Here is a 10527-nt window from a genome sequence, read left to right as displayed (position 1 = left end):
TACAATACGTGCGAGCACCATATAATAAAATATAAATTTTCTTGCTTAAAGACTAAAAATGCATTTTTAATTAATTTTTAGCCGTATTGCGCATAACAAGAATTATATTTTTCAATTAAAATTTTTGGCGCTAATATTTATTACCTTATCAGTGGGAACCTTGACTTTGAAGAGATGATGCCGAACCTTGAAATTAATTTCTCCATTACGAAGAGATAATCGCAAATTTTCTTCCAAATGTGATGTAAACAATCTTGTCCTCTTCTTTTTTTTTTTTTTATTTTTGTTTTTGATATTGTTCATTAATGAAAAAGCACTTTCACACATGTATGTTGATCCAAACAAAGAAAGTACTTTGAGCGCTTCTCTTTGTAATAAAGAAAATTTTTTGCAGTCGGAAGAATCCCAGAATTTTAAAATAGTTTTGTGTTGAAAAAGACATTTCAGAGCTAAAGACGACTGCATATTAACAAGTTCTAACTCGGCAGCTGCTACTTCATTTTGATTGAAAATTTGTTCCAAGTTATAATGATTTCAAAATTTCTGTAATTTATCGTTAATTCAAATTTTGGGAGGTGGCTTTCAAGTATTCAAATCTTCCTTGGAATTGGTTACTAAGGTCTTTGATTATATTCATTACTAATGACGGGCACTCCCCAGCAGTTTCCTCCAGACATTTTTTAAGAGTAGGAAAATGAAGCAAATTTCCTTTTAAAACTTGATCTGAAACACTTGAAGTTTTTCTCAAATGCAATAAATAATCTCCTCGAATAAAACTACCACAAGTTTATCTTTTTCCCTGTAGCCTCAAATTTAACTCATTTAAATGGCTGAAGATTTCAAACCTGAATGAAAGTGTAATCTTGAAATATTCAGTAAAAATTCCATTAAAAAAGTTTTCTTTATTGCTTTCTATTAGAAATAGCTTTTACTTGAAAACTTCCCAAATTCTAGAGAACGCCTTTCTACGACTGAGCCAACGAACCTCCTTATGGGTAATAAGATCAGAATGTGGTGCTTGAAGATCTTCCAAAAATATTTTTAGAAGTCGCTTATTTAGGGATTTAGCAATAAAATGGTTAATGACTTTAACAATGACTTCAAAACATCCTGCAATTTCTTTTTGATCTTTCATTCGTGAACACAAGGCTTCAATATGAATCAAACAGTGATAATGCACAAAATTAGGTATCCTTTCATTTCTATTAAGATAAGCAATAAGGCCTTTGTTTTTACCTATCATGGAAGGAGCATCATCGGTAACAATTGATACAAGTTCACTCAGATCAATTTTGTGCATTGTGAGGAATTTCATAAGTGAGTCATATACATCTTTTCCAGTTGTATGATCAGTAAGCGGCAAAATGCCAAAAAACCTTCTTCACAGCTGCCAACATGTTGAATCAAACGAACAAAGCACATTAGTTGTGATATGCCCGTGAAAAAATATACAACTTTCCATTCTACCTAATAATTTATTGAATATTACATCTGTTATTTTATGAACTCGGTTTGAAACTATATCATTACTCAAAGGAATATTTTTGGCGGAGCTAATCAAGGTGGCTTTCTGTTTTTCTGGTAAGACGCTAGCAGGCACTTCTAATGATGACTACACATTTTTTTTATTATTTCACCACTAGTGTAAAGCAATGAATTATTTACAATTATATTTGATAAAATAAATGAAACTTCATTCGCTAGCACTGTACTACTATTATCTTGACCTAAATTTAAAATATTTTTCTGTCTTTCAAATTTCTTTTTTTCATGAAAATTTCTATGGCATGTTTGGTAACGTCTTTCACAATTCGACTTCCTATAGCCAGCCAAACACGCCTGACATAATAAGATTACACCAATTCCACTACCAGTAGCGTAGCTACCCTTTTTCGGGCCCAGAGGCAAAGAACATGTTCGGGCCCCTACTTAATTAATGAAAATTACAAAAAGAGGAGACAGCCAAAGACGCTGGGCCACTAAAGGGCCCGGGCCCGGAGGCAATTACCTTGCCTGCCTACATGGCAGCTACGCCACTGTCCACTACTATTATCTATTACCAAATAATAATATTCCCAAGAGAACTGAAATGCACGCTTTTTATTTTTTTTGTTTCTTTGCATTTGAAACGTGTAGATCTAAATCAGAATACTGCAAAGGTAGTGTAATAAATAATTTTTTTCCTCATCATGTTCGTTTCAGTTTCCTTTTAAAAAAACTACTCCATTTTGAAAGGTAACTTTAGTTAAATCTGTTAAAAGAAAATACATTTAAGCATTTGCACACAAATTCAAAAGATTTCTTACTATAACACTTTCATCACCTTTAAAGTCAGCACTATACAGTACCTATTGCACAGCATAACTAAGCGTAACTGGCAGAAACCTGTTAAAACCAGAAGCTGAGAATCGCACTAAACTACGGCAACAATGATCGTACTCTCAACAAAGTATTTTGTAAAAAAATTTTAATTTTTACAAAATACTTCAAATTTTTTAAATTGAATATTTCCATGAGAAACATCGATAATAGTGCGTTTTAATAATCAAGTTCGCATCATACATCATGAATGCAATGGAGGCAAAACAACTTAGAAAGCCGTCTTACTTTCCAAGAAGTTTGAAGAGTATCTCTTACAGAAAATTATATTTTTTATTATTATGAGCCTATTATTGTAGGCTTAATTAATAAGTGCATTTACAGGGGTTCTTGATAGGATGAAGATAAAGCTATCTGGCGGTCGCTTACATGTTTTCCGTTGAAGTCGAGTTCTGTATCCACTGTATACTACCGAATTCTACGAAATTATTATACGATCCCACGCTATTTCGTACAATTTGATTTTCTAGCAAAGATTGGCATTTGCATGAATTTTTATAGAATATCCAGAAAGTTGAGAAACAGAAAGCACCTTTTTTAAATACAAAAATTTATATATAAATTTTTTAGCTTAAGAGAAGGTTCTCGCGAGCACCCATTTTAGGATTGGTCGCGAGCAAAATTTATTTTTTAAAGAGCACAATGGTGCTCGCGAGCACCAGGTTAAGAACACCTGCCATACACAGTACCGCATCTTTTCTCAATAAAGATATCAACCCGTTTGAGAAGAAATAATATAAATGTGTGTTAGAACGCCAAAGCAACTAAGGCTATATGCAGTATTAGTACATCGTATCAGTAAATTGCGCGTATTCTATGATCGATTTGACTCTTTGCTGGGCAGAAAATCCGAGTTTCTAGGAGGGGGGGGGGATCATGCAATCCTCACCTGTGACAAACGAACTCAGCCACGTTGTAAAAAGTCCATAAAAATTCCTCGCGTCACTGACGGGATTCTAACCAGGGCATTTTCCACCCGGGGCAGGGAGTATGATGATTATATCCACTATGCTACCAGCGAGGAAAATAGTATAGACATATTTAATGACCACACTTTTTTTTTTTTATAATACAGATATAATGCAGTCTATTTTATAATTCAAAAACCTTTATAATAATGACTAGGGGGGCTTCGCCCCCAGCTCGATTTGCTCGCCAAATCCCGCGCACGCTTTTCTACATAAAATTTAGAGACTATGACTAAGTAAATCTTCTCTACGTAAAAGACACATCTGTCGAAACGCACTGATCGATATCTAATCAGGAAATAACCTATGTAATTATTTACCTGTGCATTTTCAGTGACATAATTGCCCCGCCCATTTGTACCACGTGACCCGCATCCCTCTTCTCCCATTGGCTACCCCACCACGCAGCATTCTCACGGTAAATATCACAATGTAATTATTTACCTGCGTTTACATAGGCCACTTAGAAAAAGGCCTTTTGCTTCGGGTTCCATAATGAATGAGGAATATTGTTGCATCCGAAAGAGTAGGACTAAAATATTTATTAACTATACAAATATTTAAAATATTTACAAAATACTAAACTATTTACAAATACATAAACTATATCGGATCCCTTCATCTGCTGACATTACAATGGAACATCAAATGATGCCGGGCGTGATCAGTATTAGACAGTGAACCACGTGCACGAGGTTGGTGAACGTTATGGAGGCAGTTGTCTTTCAATAGAAGACAACAATGGAAGACTGCTACACAAATTGGAGCAGTGTGACACTGGAGGCAAATTGCTGCTATGGATAAAGGGGTGGTTGAGGGGGAGAAGACAGAGAGTGGTAATCAATGGACACTGCTCATCGTGGACTAATGTTATTAGTGGAGTCCCTCAGGGCTCAGTGTTGGGTCCATTATTGTTTTCTGTATTTATAAATGATATTGATGATGGTATATCAAGCTTAATGTCCAAGTTTGCAGACGATACAAAGGTTGGCAGGGTTGTCAAGGACACTACTGACACTATGCTGCTGCAACAGGATCTGGAAAGGTTGAGCAGATGGGCTGAGAGGTGGCAAATGAAGTTTAACATTGACAAATGTAAAGTACTACACATGGGAAACAGCAACCCCAGAGCAACGTATCAACTCTGTGGTACTACACTGACAGTGGTAGAGAATGAAAGGGACTTGGGGGTGGTTGTGCAGGCAGATATGAAGTTCTCTGAGCAGTGCAGACGGGCGGCAAGAGTAGCTCATGGAGTATTGTCAATGATATACAGGAATTTTTCCAGCAGGGATAAGGAGGTGATTATTCCCTTGTATAAGGCAATGGTCAGGCCACACGTAGAGTACTGTATACAGGTCTGGAGGCCTCATTTCAAGAAGGACGTAGAGCAGCTGGAACGAGTACAGAGAAGGGCAACAAGATTAGTGAATGGAACAAAGGGGTGCTCTTACGAAGAAAGGCTTAAGTTTTGCAAATTACAGTGTCTGGAGACTAGGCACCAGCGAGGTGATCTGATAGAGGTGTATAAAGCCTTGAATGGTTTGAGCATGCTCAATGCTGATGGGATTCTTCCTCTAGCTCAGAATAATCACCTGAGAGGGCATAAATTCAAATTGAGGAAAGACAGATGTAGGATAGACGTGCGGAAATTTGCCTTTAGCCAGCGGGTGGTTGTTTGGTGGAACAGACTTCCATCCCTTGTGGTGGAGGTTGATAGCCTAAATAAGTTTAAGGCTCAGCTGGACAGGTATTTTGAACGAACAGAGGGGTGAAGTGGAAGTGGGTTTTTTTTTTTTTTTTTTTGGCTGATGCTGCATAAGCTTGCTTTCTTGCATCAAATGCCTCTACTAATGCTAATGCTAAAAATGCTAATGTAGTTATTTACTTGCCCATTTGTAGTGACATAATTGCCCCACCCTCTTCTTCCATTGACTCCAATAAATATCACTAGGAGGAAAACTTTTTTAATGTATAGATAGATATTACAGCGAATAAATAAGAGACAAAACTATAATAATGCTTTGCGATTTTGTCTTAAATTCGTAAATAACGGCAAAAAAAAAAAAAAAAAAAAAGAGTTGCAACTGGTACTGGCCTTGAATGGGTTGAGCACTCTGAATTCTGATGGGATCCTTCCACTTGTTCAGATTACGAACCTAAGGGGTCATAAATTCGAATTAAGAAAAGACAGATGTAAAATAGATGTGCGGAAATTTGCCTTTACCCAACGGGTGGTTAATTGCTGGAACAAACTTCCATCTGTCGTGGAAGTTGATAGGTTGAATAAATTTAAGGAGGAACTGGACAGGCATTTGGAGGGAATGGTGTGATTTTTTTTTTTTTTTTTTTTTTTGGCTGATGCTGCATAAGCTCATACACTTGCTTTCTTGCATCAGATGCCACTACTACTGTAAAAGTTATTTTTAACACTACCATGCCGTGAGGTGGACAAACTTGCAGTGGGAAATGAAAGCTCTATGGAACCGAGGAAGGGCTCACGACATGCCAGGTATCGATAAAATGTTCCTTGCATTTTTCTTTCACTGGCCAGGATTATCACATATAATTCTCTCACACTGATCCATTACAACTCCTAAGCACTTATATGAAACAGTACATTTGTAACTAGCTTTACTAGTAATCACAATTGTGTACGAGTTAGGTATCCAACACATGATGGTGCTGATGTTATTGCAAGACATAAATTTCCCCCACACATAGTAAAGAATTATGACGATTATAATGAACAGATACTTCTCTAATTACCATATCAATGGTGTAAAGAATATAGTAACGGGTTGAATTAAAAAACAATTTTCCTGAAGCCTACGTCAGGGTCATGAAATTCAGTCAAATGAAGCTAGAAGAGTGTATTGGCATATGCAGTGATGGAGCAAACGCATCTTCACCTACGGAGATTTTGTATAATCTTTCGCAACGTAAAGTACAATATACACAGTTTTGTTAAATCGGAACAAGTGTTATTTATATACAACTGTTCAAATTAACAATAAAAGTTGTTAGTCGCAAGACATTGAAAAACCTTTCCCTCGACAAAAGACTTTGATAAAACTTGGGAGGATAACGCTTGTTTTCACCAATAGTGCCGAATTAAAAAATAATAAAAGTAATTAAAAATGTAAATATACAGATTATGAGCACGATATGCCATGTATTTAAATAATTTCTTACCTCATTCAACTTTTTTCAGTGCATCATGTTACTTGCTCTTGTACCACGATCTACAGTGTGTGATGGTATTTAACAATCGTACTTTTCTGGGAGTTGACACCTTTTGGGATAGGGTCCTAAACAAGTATAAATCAGACTTTTTTTTTTTTTTTTTTAATTTCTTTATTTTCATAAACCATAATATAAACATAAAGCTAAAATAAAACAAATGTGCTTAGCTTTATTAAGTTTTAAAAAAAGGCTATTAAATAAATGGGAAGAGCGTCGTTCTATCCTTAAATACTTTATTTATAATGAATGGCGTTTTATATTGGACTATATCTTAGATTGCTTTTCCTTTTTTTTTTTTTTTTTTGTACTTAACTGATTTTATTTATTTTACACTTTTTCGAACTATTTGTTGGAAACTAAAATGTCACCCATTCGTAATGACAAACTATACAGAAGAAGCAATTTATACTCCCAAACCAGAGAATCATTCAGAATTGACGGACTCTGTAATTTAGTCAACAAGTTGTTGAGGAATACAAAACCACCACTAACCAACACTTCTGGTACTATAATGACAAGAGGCCAAGAAGACAACAATCCTTGATTATTCGTGGTATATCTGGGACCTGTCATTTCCACCTGCCAACCTCTTTCATCAGAATCTCTTGTGCTTACATAGGAGCTATGGATTTGTCCAACATCTCTCTCTCTCTCTCTCTCTCTTTATATCTATATATATGTATAGTAGATTAGTTGGCTAATCTAACTTCAGCAACAGCTATTATCTGTCTTCATGGTGCGCTAAAAGGCCTTCGTCTTTTATCTGAGTGACCCTCGGAATAAGGAACAAAGACAACATAGAGAAGAGGGGGAGGACTCAATCTAAACCGTCAACACCAATCATGCTCTTCCATTTGCTGTACCAGAGGGAAGGGTGAAAGCGGCAGGGGAGAGGGGAGGGAATGTCAAAGCCAGTCGTCCGACAGACAAGTCAATTTGCCGCTGGATTAAGAGCTGAGCAGGCCTTGACAGATTTAGAGGCAGGGCAAAGCTATAAAGAATGGTAAGAGGCTGTTTTAGGGTTGTGCGTGGGAATTCGGGGATGGGTGGTCTATAACAATGCCCCGAGTGAGGTCTGAGGCCATTCTGCCACACGCAGACACCACCTCTTTAAGACGAAAGCGGTTCTCTTTGCCGACCAGGATAGCGTCCCTCTTCTCTGAAAGCCAGCGTCCACCAAACGGTTAGAGGTGAATTACAACTTCTGTGGAAATTATTTCCTGATTAGGTTTCGACGGACTCTGTAATTTAGTCAACAAGTTGTTGAAGGAAGTGCAGGGGTGGTATGCTCCTTATCATAAGATAAACAGATTGGAAAAGGAATTTATTTTATTACAGAAATTTATCGTCGTTAGCCTCTATTATTCATAATTCTGTTAACTTGTTTTTTCCTACTATTATGTCATAAATTAAATAAGCATTTAACTTTGTAACGTTTCTAAGAGTGGTACTACTGATTTCATCCAAACATATTAAGTATATCAGGTAAAAAATGCCTACTCACGTTTCATAAAAGAATTACAACCTGAAATCAAAAAATTTAAACTGTGAGGATTAATTAATTAATATTAAACTAATCATTGCATAATCTTAAATTATTTTCTAAAAATATCATATCTTCTGTTAACAACTCATAATAATTTCCATTAATTATAATAAAATGCAAGCAAAATGGTTTGAGATAATTATTAACATGAGGGCTAATGATTAACCCCAAATGATCACTTCTGGACACAGCTTAAATGATAACAATAACAGATGAAACAAGAATGCAGAGCAGAAATGTGTACATAAAAAGGTGGAAGTGGACAGAAAGAAAACATTAAAATAAAGTAATAAAAATACTTTAATTTGACTGCGCACTATTTCTTCGAGAAATTCATCAACAATAATGAAACCGTCATACTGTTTCTGGAAATTCATACAAACCACGAAACAAATAACGAAAATATTAAAATAAAAAATTAGAAGAAGGTTAATTTCTACTCAAAGTCTACAGTAAAACAGTTACGTGGTAGGAGAACAGATACAGTAATTTCTTACGCGGAATAACGACACCCGACAACCATACGAAATATACAAAGCAACAGCATAACTGGACACGCAACATGTCGGAATTCAAGAGCAAATCTGGATGTTACGTAATCACCTCCACTGCACATCTGTAAACCGCGATAAGGAAAAATAAATAAATAATAAATAGTATAAACCAAAGCACTGATTACAATAAACGTCATTTTTTTTCTATGTATTAATATATGTCTGATCGGAATTTCATAAAAGTGATAACATCATATAGTGATAACATAATCAAAAGCGAGGAGTACAGGACCGTGATTTCAGCTCACGTGACTGCCAAATACGGTGCTCTAAATTCCTCTGGTCTTACATAGCCATCCTAGAGTACGAACACAACACTGAACAACAAATTTTGTGTCATGTCTTGTTACCGGCATGAAAGTAAACTTACGTTATACATTTTGGGGTGTTCAACGCGGAAAGAGTGCTTAAAATGGCAGATTGGCTCTTGTTTTCGAAAAAAATAGTTTATATTTATATAAGGTATGTTTTATTTATATGGCAGTAAGATATAGCTACGAACAGTAGCTATATCCAACCTTGTATCAAACAAGGGACCTTTTCGCCTTTCGCTTGTATTCAGCTTCGGGAGCATCCCTTTTCAGCATCCAGCAATAATCGGCCAACATGGCGGCACTTCATTTGCTTTTGTATCTTTGTTCCATCGCTGCAATGCCTTGATGGAAGCGCTCACCATGTTCGTCACTGATGACACTACAGTTTGGTGGGAAGAAATCCAGGTGTGAGTGCAAGAAATGCATCTTGAATGACTTGTTGCGCCCCAGTTTTTCGTAAGAAGTAATGAAATCTTCCACAAGCTGTCTGTAGTTGCCGGCTTTAACATTTCCTAGAAAACCAGTCGAAACATTTCGAAAGACTTTCCACGCTGATTTCTGGCTATCACTTAGGGCACATTCGAACTGTTCGTCTTTGAAAAGTTGCCTTATTTATGGATCAATGAAAACGCCTGCCTTAATCTTCTCTGTACTAAGTCTTGGGTGCAGTCGGCGCATGGTCTGAACTGGAAGCGGAAATAGCTCGGGAACGTGTTAAGCAAAACCGTTCATCCGTACTTAGGATAATAGTTTCAAACAGAGGATGCATACGCATACCTCTGTCCCTATTCATAACAACGCATGAGGTCTCTATATACGCTCAGACGTGTTTTTCTTAGTCTCCCAGGATTTATCTTTTTCAGTGTTTTCTAGGCCACCCCACCTTTGTAAAAGTATGTCCCCATAACAAAGAAATTATGGTGAGTGTACTCATAACTTTCTTGGCTCTGTGAGTGAAGGGATAGCGCTCTGCTCCTCATCCTTAGTTTGCATTTTTTATTGAAATTATCGCTATTGATAACATTGAACAATGGCTGACACTTAACGTTGTTGTTTCCCTTCACTTACAGAATTTTTTTTTTTTTTTTTTCTGCTTTGGCCTTTGACCCTCAAGCTTGGGGTTGTTAAAGGTCTTGACACCATTCTGGAACTCTAGGGTGGCTGATTGTTGCACTGGGGTACTGAAGATTAATTTGTTTTGTGCAAATAGCCAGCCATTACCATGATTTATATTTTTTCAGCTCTTGCCTACCAAATAAATTGGAATAATACTGGCAGCCATACTGTCTTCCCCATTCTCTTTGACCAATAGGCTTAAAGGTCATTGAGTTTTGGCGGACTTTTGTTAAGTCACCATTTTGTGTTTGCATGGCTGCCTCCATATGGGAGTCGCCATTTTGTGGTGTAGCTATAACCTATAGCGTTTTTGTATATTGAGTTATTACAGACTGTTGGTAATACCATTTTAGCTTGTTATACTATCTTTGGTGCAGATTATTGGCTGCACTGTTATATAAACA

At 36.5% G+C, this 10527-nt stretch overlaps 1 protein-coding gene across 1 annotated transcript; it reads right to left on the bottom strand.

Annotated features, from left to right (window-relative positions):
• Nucleotides 1-928: 928 nt before the first annotated feature.
• Nucleotides 929-1300, bottom strand: LOC150090731 (protein ZBED8-like). The gene has a single exon (XM_090370693.1). It carries the CDS (start codon nt 1298-1300, stop codon nt 929-931), a length of 372 nt encoding a protein of 123 aa, XP_090226819.1.
• Between the last annotated feature and the right edge of the window lie 9227 nt (nt 1301-10527).

The sequence above is a fragment of the Mastigoproctus giganteus genome, chromosome 1 (genome assembly GCF_048544385.1).
Source record: "Mastigoproctus giganteus isolate SK-2022 chromosome 1, ASM4854438v1, whole genome shotgun sequence".
Lineage (NCBI taxonomy): Eukaryota > Metazoa > Arthropoda > Arachnida > Uropygi > Thelyphonidae > Mastigoproctus > Mastigoproctus giganteus.
This window is presented reverse-complemented; position numbering and strand designations above follow the sequence as displayed.